This window comes from Lissotriton vulgaris, chromosome 11 (assembly GCF_964263255.1).
Source record: "Lissotriton vulgaris chromosome 11, aLisVul1.2, whole genome shotgun sequence".
NCBI classification, from domain to species: domain Eukaryota; kingdom Metazoa; phylum Chordata; class Amphibia; order Caudata; family Salamandridae; genus Lissotriton; species Lissotriton vulgaris.
In genome coordinates, this window is record NC_141699.1 from 193,814,207 (window position 1) to 193,828,164 (window position 13,958).

Below are 13,958 nucleotides of genomic sequence, written 5' to 3' on the forward strand. Positions count from 1 at the left end.
AACTATAAAATATTGGCATCCACACTAGCGCGGAGGCTGGCCCAATACACACCCACACTGGTCCACCCCGACCAAAACGGCTTCGTGCCCACTCGCAGCACTTCACTCAATATCCGTCGGTTGTTTAGGGTGCAGGAGTACGCGAGGGAACCTTGGCCACAGTCGGGTTGCATAGTATTAGATCTGGAAAAAGCATTCGACTCAGTAGAGTGGCCGTATCTCAGAGCAGTTATGCAGAAATTTGATCTGGGGGACGCATATTTGGAAATGGTGGGCCTCCTATACCAAACACCTAGCATCCGTGTCCGGACGGGGAGTCTCCTATCGGACACCGTACAGGTAAGGCGGGGCACACGTCAGGGCTACCCGTTGTTGCCGCTGCTCTTCTCGTTGGCAATGGAGCCGCTGGCGGAGTTGCTGAGGGCGCAGGGTGCCGATTGGGGCATTCCGTTGACGAACGGCACACACGCGGTCTCGCTGTATGCTGATGACCTGCTCCTCTACGTCAGGGACCTCACGCAGATACCGTCGAGGCTCACAGATGCCCTTCGCGAATTTACAACCCATTCGGGACTGAGAGTCAACTAAGGGAAATCTGGGGTTTACCCCTTCCACCCTGATATGCAGGAGAGCGCAGTGCAACTAGGGGACACAACGCTGGCCTGGTACGCAGGCACATTTAAGTACCTAGGCATCCACATATACAGGTCGCCGATGGATATACTGGAAGGCAACCTGAACAGGGCCATATCCTCCCTGCGAGCCCAGATACATTTCTGGAACACGCTCCCGCTGAATGTCCCGGCCAGAATCACCCTGACGAAAATGATAGTCTTACCTAGACTCCTTTATTATTACTCGAACATACCGGTGTATGTCCCTGCCCGGATCTTTAAAGACCTGGAGACCCTTGTGCGAACACTCATATGGAATACAGGAAGACCCAGGGTGGCCCTAAAGAAGCTGTATGCCCCGACGTCCTCAGGGGGACTCGCGGTCCCTAACCAAGAACTTTACTACCTCGCAGCGCAACTCCAGTGGGTGGTGGCCTGGCTCGCGGGAAAAAACCTGAACGACACGGCCTCAGCGGCTCCGGCCTTGACTCATGCGGGGGCTCTCGCAATGTTCCACCCCCTCAACGGCGCAGCCCGCGGGACGCAATTACACCTAGCGGTGGCACTTCGATGCTACAAACGAGCATTAAAACTAACTAAGGGGATTACACCCTATGCCCCAGCCCTTCCGTTGGAAGGAATGCCTAGGCCTGGAGGCGTGGTAACTGCAGCGCAATTGGACGACTGGTTGCAAGTGGGCATTGATACAATGGCGGACCTGTATAACGACGGCGCCCTGGCCCAGTTTGAGAGTCTGGTAGAGAATCCCGGACTGCCTGCTGGTCAGTTCTTGCTCCACGCATCTATGGTCCGGGTCCTCACGAAACACTGGGGCGACATGTCAGAGGAACCACAGACACACCAATTGATACAATACTTACACGTTATGGGAGCGAGGCCGCACGTGATACACTGGCTGACACAAGCGCTACGGTCCCACACTACATGCTCACTACAGCCTCTAAGGGACAGGTGGACGACTGACAGAGGGAGGGACTGGTCAGATAAGGAATGGGAGAGGATCCTGGAAGGCCCACGGCACATACCCCGCAACTCGAGATTTAAAATGATACAATTTTACATCACACATAGGGCGTATCTGTCCCCGGACAAGATCAACCGTTATTTTGGCCTGGATACCTCCAGCTGCCCACGATGTGCGCTGCTGAATGCAGATCTCCTGCATATGCTGTGGGCATGTCCCGAACTGCGGACGTACTGGCATGATGTCACTACATTGTTGACGAAAGGGACGGCACTGGAACTTCGTCACGACTGGGACACCTGTGTGCTGGGCCTGATTAACAGAACAAAACACAACAAGGCCCACACCAGGTTCTGGGATCTGGGTCTGATAACCGCCAAACGACTCATAACACGACACTGGAAAGACACGGACCCACCATTGACGAAAAGCTGGTGTGCCTCCCTCGCCCACTGGGCAACTGCAGAAGGCACAGTGTTAAGCAGGGAAGAAACCGCGGGACGGAGAGCCATCCCGATAGCCCAGATCTGGGAGGGCATCCTACAAGCATTCACCAAAGCCTGCCGCGACAAAGGGGTGATGTAGGCTGGATGACAACCCGCCCCCCCCACATTAGGGTGAAGGGACGCATCTGGGAAGTACGATGCATAGCAATAATGAGACACCAGAGCCGCACACGTACAAACATAAGCCACCGCCCCGGCGGGCCCTCTCCCCCCCCCCCCGGCCACCTCCCTTTTCCCCCCCTTTCCCCCTTCCCCCCCCCCCCAATCGGAAGGGGCCACATATGCGACAGACCCCAACGGAGCAACCCCACCCCAGGCCTTGTAGTCTACACACACCACCAGGACCGTTGCCCTGCACATACCTGATGCCTCCACCCTGCACTGCCACACTACCTGGACCTTGCACGACAGGACCCACACTGCAGCACCTCCTTACCCCCCTCGAGTTAAGGTTCCTTACACCCCCAATTTCTTTCCTGTTTCCCCCATTGGATCAGGGGTAGATTCAGCAGACTGTCGCCCCCCAGTTGACTTCGCTGCTTCTGCCTTTCTAACAACTTTTACTTTACTTTTTCTGCACCTGACAAGCGAGCACAAGGTTGTAACCTACATGACGACCCCCGCCGCGACCCTCTACCACACCACGACAACACTCTGAGTGTACTAGCCACCCACGGCACTCACATACGCCGCCCAGAGTCGGACCTGGTCGGTAGCGCTCACCATTGAGAAACAACACATTGCATTGCTGACCGGAGGGTTGTGAGCAACAGGGGGACAGCCGACCAGAGGCACGCCTGCCTTGAAGGGATGGGTCAGATACTCTGGTGGGATGGACACCGCAAAATATGTTGTAGTGCAAGGACAGAGTGTCATTTATTGTGAACGTTGAGACTGTCCCCATCGCTGTTGGTTGCATTATTCGCTAATGATTGCATTTATTGGGTTTTAAGCTGTCATCAACATTCGCACAGATATTGTACGAGCTGCTTAATTCACTGTTTCCATTACAGATTATGCTTACAAAGAAAAGTAACTGTATGTCAAGTGTTTCAATAAAACATATTTAAAAAAAAATAATAATAATACACACTCTCACTTTTTACAACTCGCTCTCTAATACTCTCTTTACTAATAACTCTCTCCTACTCCTACTCACTATCAACTACTCACTCTACTACTCTACTACTTACTCTGTGTGTGGGTGCTAATGCAATAGGTCTTGCATGTGCAATCGATTAAGCTATTGGCAATGTAAATGACAATGCCATTTATTTATGATTTTTTTTAAAAAACATGAGCAATGCCAATAGCTCTACCTTTAATAATGCCGAGACCATTGCATTGTAAATGCTTGTTTAGGACTTGTGCCCTGGCTTTATCTTAATCAAAGGCAAGACCTATTGCATTTTCAATGCTTGTTGTGATACTGCGCCACCGCTTCGTTTCCTCGTCTAATGTACGGACCCTTTAAAGATCCCCACTAGGAAGTAATAGTGTTGCATTTGTGTGGGGTGTAATGCCATATCGAAGCGCATTATCATCGATTTCACACTACAGCCTATAAGACGGTCGTCGTCAGTGCTGTCGTACTATGTGAGAAAGAAGATCTGCATTCTGCACGGCTATTAACCAGTTTGTGGAAAAGTTAAAACAAAAACAAAATCCACGAATTCAGCGTTCAACTTTAAACGCCAGTTGCAAACATCCTACACTTTCACCTTAAGTTCACTCGCGTTAAAGACCTCCCACCCCAGGTCATGTTTTAGACAAAACAAAAAGCGGAAGTGACGCAATACGTCGTTGCTTGTTATGTATGTGCGTATGTGATCACGTGATTATACTCGCTGCCGCAACCTCTAGAAAGAAGATGTCTGCGTCTGTAGCTGCTGGTGTCCCTGCTCTCTCTCGTGTGCTGCTAAGGAGGTTCTCACTTCCCGACGTCTGGGCCCCTTCCGCGTCTTACCACAAGAAGGTATTGCTGTGTTGGGAATGCATTGCTCAAGGATACTTGAATTAGGAGCGTTGGTTTCTTAGTCCCGAGTTGCCCTTGACAGGGAGGTTGTGGCGCATGTCCAGGTTTGGAAACTCCCGTGTGTGTCGCAGGATGGGAATAAAGTTACAACACAGCGGTGCTGACTCTGGAAAGACATCACACGGGTGACGGTCCGAGCCGCCACCTTTCTGCTTGCTGTTTGGGGGCGGGGTAACTTCCATTGCAGTCTGCAGGAGCCGTAGTTGTTAAGTGTTTGCGCCGACCATTTAAAACGTCCTTACTATGAGGCCAAGAGTTGTTGGGGATATCGTAGACCTTACCCTCAGGGCCGCCCACTAACGTCCTTGCTTGGTATATATTATAGTTATAACATCGTTCTTTGGCTCGTTACGGTAAGTTATCCGTTTAACAAAACGCACGCTTAAACACCGGGTATACAAATGACTCTGGGCTCGTAAATTGCACCATTTTATTAGGCAGCGTAGTCCATGGGCACTCGCATACATTTCCCCAGGGGCCTCAAAGTACTGTCAGTGGCATGCCAAAGGGCTGCACCGATGCCAGCAATACGATGGTCGAATTGATGGAAAGAGGGCTTAGGGGGACACCAAGCATGTATGGTGCGGACAACAGCCTTCACGTGACTGTCTGCCACCAAGGCTCTAGTCTCATGCACCAACAATTAAAGTCAAAACATTGACTGCTAATAATAAGCATTTACAATGCAACGGTTTCGCCTTTGCAAAAGTTAGAGCTATTGGCATTGTAAATGACAACATTTTTATTTACGTGTTGGTTTTGAAAACAGATAAATAAATGACATTGTCATTTACAATGGCAATAGCTTAATCATGGTCCCAGAACGTGAACATCTGTAATATAATAATAAAAAGCACTGAACAGTTCTCATAATAGTGCAGTAAAAAGTCACATACAGATTTGAAGATTGACTGCTACATTAAACAAGCATTGGAAATGCAATAGGTCTCGCAGCATTAGAGTTAGTGCTTTTAGAATTGTTTATGGGTTTTTTTGTAAATCTTTAGCATTTTTGTTTCCTGTAGCCAATGCTAAAGAATTAAAAAAAAAAAAGCCATAAACATTTCTAAAAGCTCTAACTCAAATGCTCCGAGACCTATTGCACTGTGTGAGGGTGGGTGAGGGTGAGTGAGGTTGAGGGTGAGTGAGGGTGAGTGAGGGTGAGTGAGGGTGAGTGAGGGTGAGTGAGTGAGGGTGAGGGAGAGTGAGGGTGAGGGTGAGTGAGAGTGAGGGTGAGTGAGGGTGAGGGTGAGTGAGGGTGAGGGTGAGTGAGGGTGAGTGAGTTAAATAGCTAAATTAATAGCTTTCTTCTTTACAAAGCCAATAGTTATAATTTTTGTAAATGTGACACCTCTAGCATTTGTAAAGCAACATGTTTTGTATTAACGGGACTTATATGTGACTTATATGTATTGATATAAAAAAAATCAATGGCTTTAAAAAACAATTAATAATTAATACGTAAATAAAATGGATTTTATTTTATATTGCCAATAGCTTAAAGTTTATTAAATATATTTAGTGAAGATGCTGTGGTTGCGCTGAGTGAGGGCGAGTGAGGGCGAGTGAGTGAGGGCGAGTGAGTGAGGGTGAGGGATTGAGGGTGGGTGAGGGTGGGTGAGGGTGGGTGAGGGTGAGGGGTTGAGGGTGAGTGAGGGTGAGGGGTTGAGGGAGGGTGAGTGAGGGTGAGGGGTTGAGGGTGAGTGAGGATGAGTGAGGGGTTGAGGTTGAGGGTGAGAGAGTGAGGGGTTGAGGGTGAGTGAGGGTGAGTGGTTGAGGGTAAATGAGGGTGAGGGGTTGAGGGTGAGGGCGAGTGAGGGCGAGTGAGGGTGAGTGAGGGTGAGTGAGGGTGAGGGTGAGTGAGGGTGAGGGGTTGAGGGTGAGGGGTTGAGGGTGAGTGAGGTTGAGGGTGGGTGAGGTTGAGGGTGGGTGAGGTTGAGGGGTTGAGGTTGAGGGGTTGAGGGTGAGGGGTTGAGGGTGAGGGGTTGAGGGTGAGGGAGGGTGAGGGGTTGAGGGTGAGGGGTTGAGGGTGAGGGGTTGAGGGTGAGTGAGAGTGAGGGGTTGAGGGTGAGGGGTTGAGGGTGAGTGAGGGTGAGGGTGAGTGAGGGTGAGGGGTTGAGGGTGAGTGAGGGTGAGGGGTTGAGGGTGAGTGAGGCTGAAACAAATATATGGTTTCAAAAAATCCAAATCGTTCAAGATAATAATGCCATATCTCTAAACTATTTCCTAGAATACACAATTTGAATTGGAGATTACAATAAACATTAACCTTAAACCAAATGGATAACCAAATAAGCACAATCAAAATTCACAGCTCAAAGGTTCGGAACAGACCACATCAAACTCAATTGTTAAAAAAAGTCAAATATATTATTGCGTTATGTTAGTCTTTTACAGCCGAATACAAAGAACCTTCGTTTGTAGGTTCATCCCAAAAATTACAGTTAGTAAAGGTATTTTAAAGGTGGAAGGAGTTTCTCTTGCAATATGAGAACAATTAAGTAGACTCCTCTCACATGCAAATAACTTGTAGTCCGATTTCTCCTTCACCTTTTAAAGGTTTCTGATATTTCAGACAATATATTGACGTACCATTTAATTATGCACAGCCAGCCTTTGATTTGAGAAATCATGAATTACGTATAAGCTGCTTACGTTATTTAACCAGCAGTAAACTGTATAAGCAGGAAAAACGTACTAGTTTTTGGTTTCAACAAGCTAGAAATGGTGAGGTGAGGCTGCCGGACTGACGGCCAAGTAGAATTTGCTGAAAAGGTTTGCCAGGTGTTGCGATGTATTTAGTTGGTTGGCGAAGGGGGTGTTGTGGATTTTTCCTGCTTTTTTTTAGCCGAGCTGCTGCAGATGTTGTGAAGACATTTGGCAATGTAAACAGCTGAGCTGAATGGCCGGGAATGAGTGGGCGGTCGAGGAGGCCGCTGCCGATTTGGTTAATGTTGGAGAAGGCTGAAAACAGCATGCTCGGGAACCAAAGGGCGGTGCAACCTGACGACTGGCCATGCCTGGGTCATGTGATACGACACCAGCAAAGCTGAATGGGGCGCGCTGGTCACATGACGCTGAAAGGGCTAGTTGACTGGCTAATGTAGACCCAGAGGGTGGTGAGAAGAGACATGATGATACCCGATCCCCAACTCCTAATGCATGTTGGGAGTTGTGTGATTCACATCAGAGTCCAACGCGACCTGCTTGTACTGTGGCCCAAACAGAAACAGCTCAGGCGAAGCCTTGCATCCCAAGCAAACAATATACACCCAAACTAACCCAGCGCCACATTCAGCGGTGTAGACAATGTAGTGGCAGCAGGGCATGACGTCCCTCTCCAGACTCTTGCATCAAGGCGCTCCATCAGAGTACAGACTTTCCTATCTTGAAGGGAAAAAGTAAACTCGCACCAGAGTATTCCAATATAACAATCCATAGCTTTAAATCGGAGACCCTGCAAAGTATACGCACAAAAAAAACCACTGGAAATAAGGCATTTTGGGTTAAAAGCAAAAATAGCTTGACGGCGCGACAAATAATTTGCTTGTGCAGAAAGAAAAAGGTGTGTTATTGATAAAGATGTGGTTCCTCATTTAAAACCGCCGGGCTACCTTGGCAAATAATTCACACTCATCCCCCACAGCCCAGGTAAACCGACCCTGCTCATATTGAGCCCGCAATTCCACCCTGTTCATGAAGGAGGAAGAATAAGGTGTAAGTAATGAAACGCTTACCCTGCTGCAGTCTGCCTAAGTGTCAACTCCGACAAAAGCCCTAGCATTCCTCCCTGCCCTGTTGCCAGGCCAACTCACAGTGAGGCAGGAAAGCGAGAGACTGGCTCTAATAACCCCCTTTGGAGGAGAGAGAGAGAAGGAGCTGGGAGGCGACAGCAGGGCGGAGCTCCTCTCGGCTTCTGTTAATGAAACTCCAGGAAATGAGTCAGTGCCTACTAACACATCCCTTCAATACAACTGGGCATCAAGTTACCGACCACCCACTCAAAACAGGAGTGCTCTGGGACAACGGCTGCAACTGCCTGGAAGAGTAAAAGTGGGAGATCGTGGGTGCGCCGAATGCCAGGGCCCAGAGGAAGGGGCAGATCTGAGCAGACGACTCGACAGCACCATAGAAAAGGCATAATGGCAGCCTCCATGGGAGGCGGACACACTAGATTCAGCATGCCCAACTGTCTAGTGGCCCCGCGCCATCTGCTGCGCCGTCACGCCTGTCCCGATTCCAAGACGATCGCAAACTGCATTTTGGCGCTTGCAGTTTCGCTTTTACACTTGCAAGCCTGGACTCAACATCCCATCATGCAAAGTTCTGGAGGTTAAAATAATCAGACATGGCTTTAGGCGTCTAGGACACGAGGCCACTTGACAGGGCGCGCGCCAGCCAAAGAGGAGACACGTGTAGAAATCGTAATTTGGCTTGAGGGCGATGTGTTTACGTAAATATCTGTAAAGGAAACTACAAAAGCATAAAGCGACTCAGAGATGGTAAAGACGTGGGAAATAGGAGTCGTAAAGAAAAGTCTTTTCAGAGCAACTACAGAGCACAATCGAGGTCCCGTCCAACGACTGTATTCAAGGCGACCGTTTTTGTTGAGTGTGCTTTGCTTTTAACTCCGCAAAAGCTAAACAAATGAAACAGACTTTAATCGCTTACGCGTCCTTTCTATAAAAGCTTCAATTTCAGAGTACAATGAAAACATGCACTTTGTGCTGAGCAGCGTCCTTAGCACTAGAAACGGCATACAGTACTTGCTAGACAACTGCTGGCAAACGTATCTACTCAAATATGGCGACGGTCTATGCCTACGTGAAAAACCTAACCGTTTTAATGGGGCCGATTCAAAACCACCTAAAAGTAAAAGAAAGTCTCGGAAGATGTATAATGCGGTTCTCTATTGTGGCTAGACAGGAATAACATTTTATGATGTATTCCGAGATACATAATCTTGTCAACAAAAAAAACTATACTCCCGAAAATAAATAAAAAGTAGCCTATACACATACACACATCACTAATGAAGAAAGGAATTGAATTAGCCAAGCCGTGTTTCTCAATCTTTCAAATAGCTTCTCAAGATGGCTGGCCGTCTATGTTAGACATCGGCAATCGTGCCCTTAAGGTAACCTAACTGCAGCCAATGCGTCCAGTGACTGCATGTTCTGGAGGAAAAGGGATACCAGCTGATCGCAATATTCTTGATATTTGAGTTTGTAGATGTAAAAACTGACTAGCAGCCATGAAGCTATCTGGCAACCTCTATTGAACAAGACAGAGGGGAGGGGGGAGGAGAAATGCGACACGGCGGGAAGGGGAGGGGGCGGAGCGGGTAAACAATCTGCGTTCTATCATGCATTAATAGTCAGAAACGTATATATAATATAATATTTTTTTAGAAAGTCTTCAATGTTAGAACGGGTAGCGCTTGTTTTGTATTTCTTTTTAGAGGGGGCAGAGAGAGTGAGGGGGCGGAGCGGGGGTGTGGGAGGAGTGCGGGAACAGACTGGAGGAGAGTAGGAGGAGTAGGGGAGGCACGGCCTAGCGGCCGTGCAATCAAGAAGTGAGGGGGCGGGAGAGTAGGCAAGGCAGGCGGCTGGGGCCATGTGCACGCGCTTTTAAGCTCAATGCGCATGCGCATTGAGCTTAAAAGTCACGGGCACTGCAAGGAATCGCCACGATTCCTTGCAAGTTAGATAAAGAGTCGATGAGCCCCCATAGTCTCGCTTGCTCGATGCGCATGCGCATCGACAGGCGAGACCTAAAAAGATATACAATAGTGGACTCTGTCATACAGTTTCCATAAAAAAACAACTATATTGTCTACTTTCTGAAAATCCATCCACATACACACAAATGCATGAATTAAGTTTTCCAAAGTGTGCCCAGTTTGCTGCCTACCTAAAATGCTCCCAGCAGCATCTCTGTTATTGCTTATATTTCTCAGAAGCACGTGGCTACTTTCAGTGAAGAGCGAATACTGTCAAGTGAAAAAGAAACATGAGATTTCATAGCCCTGAGATAGAATATTTTAAAGTTGACAGTGGTGAAACAGCAATGGTGGCTGCTAAAGCCGGAAGAGAGCGATTCACTCTGCACGTGCCCACAATCGACATCCCAGAATAAATACACCTATGTGTGTGCAAGCCTGGATTAGGCGCACGTGCCCCTTCCGTGCTAGACATGTCTGCTGGGAGATCTGCTGAGAAGAAGACAAGCATGACAGGCCAGACTGAAAAACACCACCTAAAAGGCACGGCAGGAGAACAAAGATGGCTGACATTCCATGTGAAATAGGATAAAAACACCACATCAGGCTGAGATAGCGGCAGGAATGCAAGGTTCAAAGGCACGAACAGCGTTTAAGGATCCTTGAAATCATATTACGCTTGCACGTGCATCTCTGAAACATCGGTCTTGCAAAACTGTGCAACTTATTTTCGTGGCACAATCGAAAACGCCCTCTACAATACACACAGCCCCAAAAACAAATAAACGGTGGTTCTCAGATGCAGCAATAGAAAGCTTTTTAACAACACACTCTCCCCACAGACACACGTCCAATTGTCCCTTTGGTCTGTCATGTGACGCTCAGCCATTGCGCCTCCTCGCCCTCTAATTACCAAAACTTTGAAATTGTCATTATCCTGCCTGAATTAATTTGCTAGTGCCACGTGCCTGGCCTGCTTTGTTTTCCTTAACTGTGGCACAGAATATCGCGACACTACGACGGGGTGATGTACCCACCGGTAAACTGTTCTACCCATTCTTAAGAAATAGCATTAGCATGCTATTGTAACTCCGCATGTGTGCAAGTTAATCTTAATTATTTGGGTATATCAAAGTATTGGAGCTAAAGAGAAGGCTGGGGAGCAAAATCAGTAAATTGGCCAGGATCACTCAGTGTGTTCGAGTGGGAAGCCGGGATTAGAACTCTAGTTTCCATGTTGCACAGTAAACAACTTAATCATTGAAGCGCAACTCCTCCCACACAGGGCATGGTTTCCGTCTGCCCTTTCTTCATTGTTATGTCTAGGGTGGTACGTGGCAGGGAAGACTTTTTTTTCTTTTTCAAATGAACCCCGGTCCACAGTGCTGCAGAACCAAGAGGTTTCACCTGTGTAAGTTTTGGAACATTGCACACGAGTGAAACTCTAAGGGTGGTTGTAAAACCCGTTCCCTGTCATATAAACTGTTTCTCCAGCTGAAATCTGCCATTTCCCCCTGTTCTTCGAGTTCATAATGACACTGCCTGTACATTATGATTTTAGCCTGATATTTTACTTGGAATCGCCAGGGCTTACGAGTGTCCGTCCCTCTGAGACACATTTACGCTCCCCTACACTGCGCGCCTGTCTGTGCCTGCACTCTGGCAGAAATCACTGAATAAATGCCTGCAGAAAGAGCTCTGCGGCGTGCAGGCAGTCACCGTCGGGAACACGTTGTTAGTACTTTACAGCGAATATATGTCCAGACGCAGGCGAACGTCTCCATTTCCAAGAAAATCCATGCGGGGAGAAAACAGCCATTTCCACCTGTTTGTCCTAGGGAGTGCTATTTCTAAAGAGTGTTTGATATTTGCATGCCGGCTTTCCTATGTTCCGTGGAAATAAATGCACGAGGAAGGCCTAGTATTTCTTGGATGGCTGATTTCTCTCTCCCCGTGGGGACCACATACACGGAGTTCCTCAGCAAAACCACCTGCCGGACTCTCCACTGTTTAGGAAATCAACGCAGTTGATCAGTTGCTCGTCGATAACAAGAGTATGTGGGTATTAAAAATATAAACACACATATGTATCTAAACGCAGAATGGTCCCAGGAAGTGAGGCAGCGAGATAGATAGAGACGCAGATAGAGAGCGAGACATATTGTAGTCACTTGCAGTGGCGTCACTAGGGTTGGTGTCACCCGGTGCGGGTAACTAATGGTGTCACCCCCTCACAACTTACCGGATGGACCAGCTCACCCTCTGCCTGCACCATGTCCCCTCTGCCTGCACCATCTCTCCCTCTGTCCGCATCATCTCCCCTCCACCTGCACCATTTCACCCCCTGCCTGCACCATCTCCCCTCTGGTTGCACCATCTCTCCCTGTGTCCACACCATCTCTAAACTGTGTCCACACCATCTCCCCTCCTCCTGCACCATCTCTCCCTTTGTCCACACCATCTCCCTTCCGCCTGCACCATCTCTCTCTCTGCATGCGCCATCTCTCCCTCTGCCTGCACCATTTCCCCTCCGCCTACACCATCTCCCCCTCAGCCTGCACCATACCACCCCCTGCCTCACCATCTCCCTCTCTGCCTGCACCATCTCCCTCTCTGCCTGCACCATCTCCCTCTCTGCCTGCACCATCTCCCTCTCTGCCTGCACCATCTCCCTCTCTGCCTGCACCATCTCCCTCTCTGCCTGCACCATCTCCCTCTCTGCCTGCACCATCTCCCTCTCTGCCTGCACCATCTCCCTCTCTGCCTGCACCATCTCCCTCTCTGCCTGCACATTTCTCCCTCTGCCTGCACCATCTCCCTCTCTGCCTGCACCATCCCTCCTCCTCCGCCTGCACCCCCTCCCCCGCCTGCTGCTCTTTTAACCCTTTCCTCGTCGCCTTCTCAACCCCCCCCCCCCCCCCCCATGGTTTCTCCCTCACAGTTCTCGGCTTTTCTCAAAGTGACTGAAATAAACACATGAAGTGTGCTTTGAATTCGTGCACGCGCCGCTGAGGATAAGTTTAAATAGTTATAGAGCAGAGGCGAGGCGGTAAATGTCACCTAAACTTCTTAACACACCTGTTACGCATTTTCATATTACATGTTTTTGAAATAGGAAAACGCATAATGATAACACTTCATAACACTTTTGTATGTTAAAGTGTAATGCTCTACTTCCTAGCATCCTCACTGACTGAAAGTCACATTTTACAGAATTATATCATTTCAGTGAATTATTGAAAATTAAAAAACAATAATGTATGACACCATAGATGTGGAATATACAATTTGAAACAACTGCTGAAAGAGGGTTATCATTATGACCCAATAGCTATACACATGGATTTCACCAGATCTGGTACCTTATTGATTGCCTGGGCACCACAGACATGCTCAGGGCAAAATATCCATGCCCACGTTAATCACTTGGCTTGCCAGCTCCTAGTTGTCACTGGGCATGCAGTATGCCCTGCAGTCATGCCATGGGCTCAGTATGCTGATTGATACCAATATCTGCACACATCCCCCCTGGGCACGGCCACATGGCTCAGTTCAATGGAGCCAACATTGCTAAAGATATGTAACTTTTTTCATCTTCGATATGTTAACACCAGCAACACTTTGCCGACGTGTAAAACAGAAGATATTCCCAAACAACCCCTTTGTTGATTTCACCCCTTCCTCTATGCTTCTCCATGGCTCTCTAACATCCTGAATCCAAGAGTAATCCTCATCCTCGTGGGGGTTGGAATCTGCCTTCAGACTGACCGTGAGTCTAGTGGTGGTGCACGGCACTTTGGTGGCCGATTCCCTGTTTCCATAAATACCATGTACCAGAGTAAAATGCTGCCAGTACTGTGAGACTTAGTACGGAACTGGCTCCTGAAATCTGCGGCCTGTGCACACCCTGTAGGTCCGAGGTACCGGAGTCTGAATGAACGAACTCCATCACTCATTCGAAAATTACCTGCTCCAGTATGACCCAGTAAACACATGCTAATAAGCAGGTGCAGTACAGACGTCATGGCTGGCGAACTCCTCCAGTGTCCCCCTCGGGGTTCCCTCGTCGAGCTGACTTTGGCACAAATCTGGCGAA

General features: G+C 48.5%; 1 protein-coding gene across 1 annotated transcript in view; it reads left to right on the forward strand.

Annotated features, from left to right (window-relative positions):
- Positions 1–3,926: 3,926 nt before the first annotated feature.
- ISCU (iron-sulfur cluster assembly enzyme) overlaps positions 3,927–13,958 on the forward strand; it is a 91,475-nt gene continuing 81,443 nt past the window's right edge. Inside the window, exon 1 of the mRNA XM_086943091.1 lies at positions 3,927–4,080. Coding sequence (XP_086799217.1) covers positions 3,976–4,080 — 105 coding nt within the window. The 5' untranslated portion in view covers positions 3,927–3,975. The remainder of the gene's footprint in view (positions 4,081–13,958) is intronic.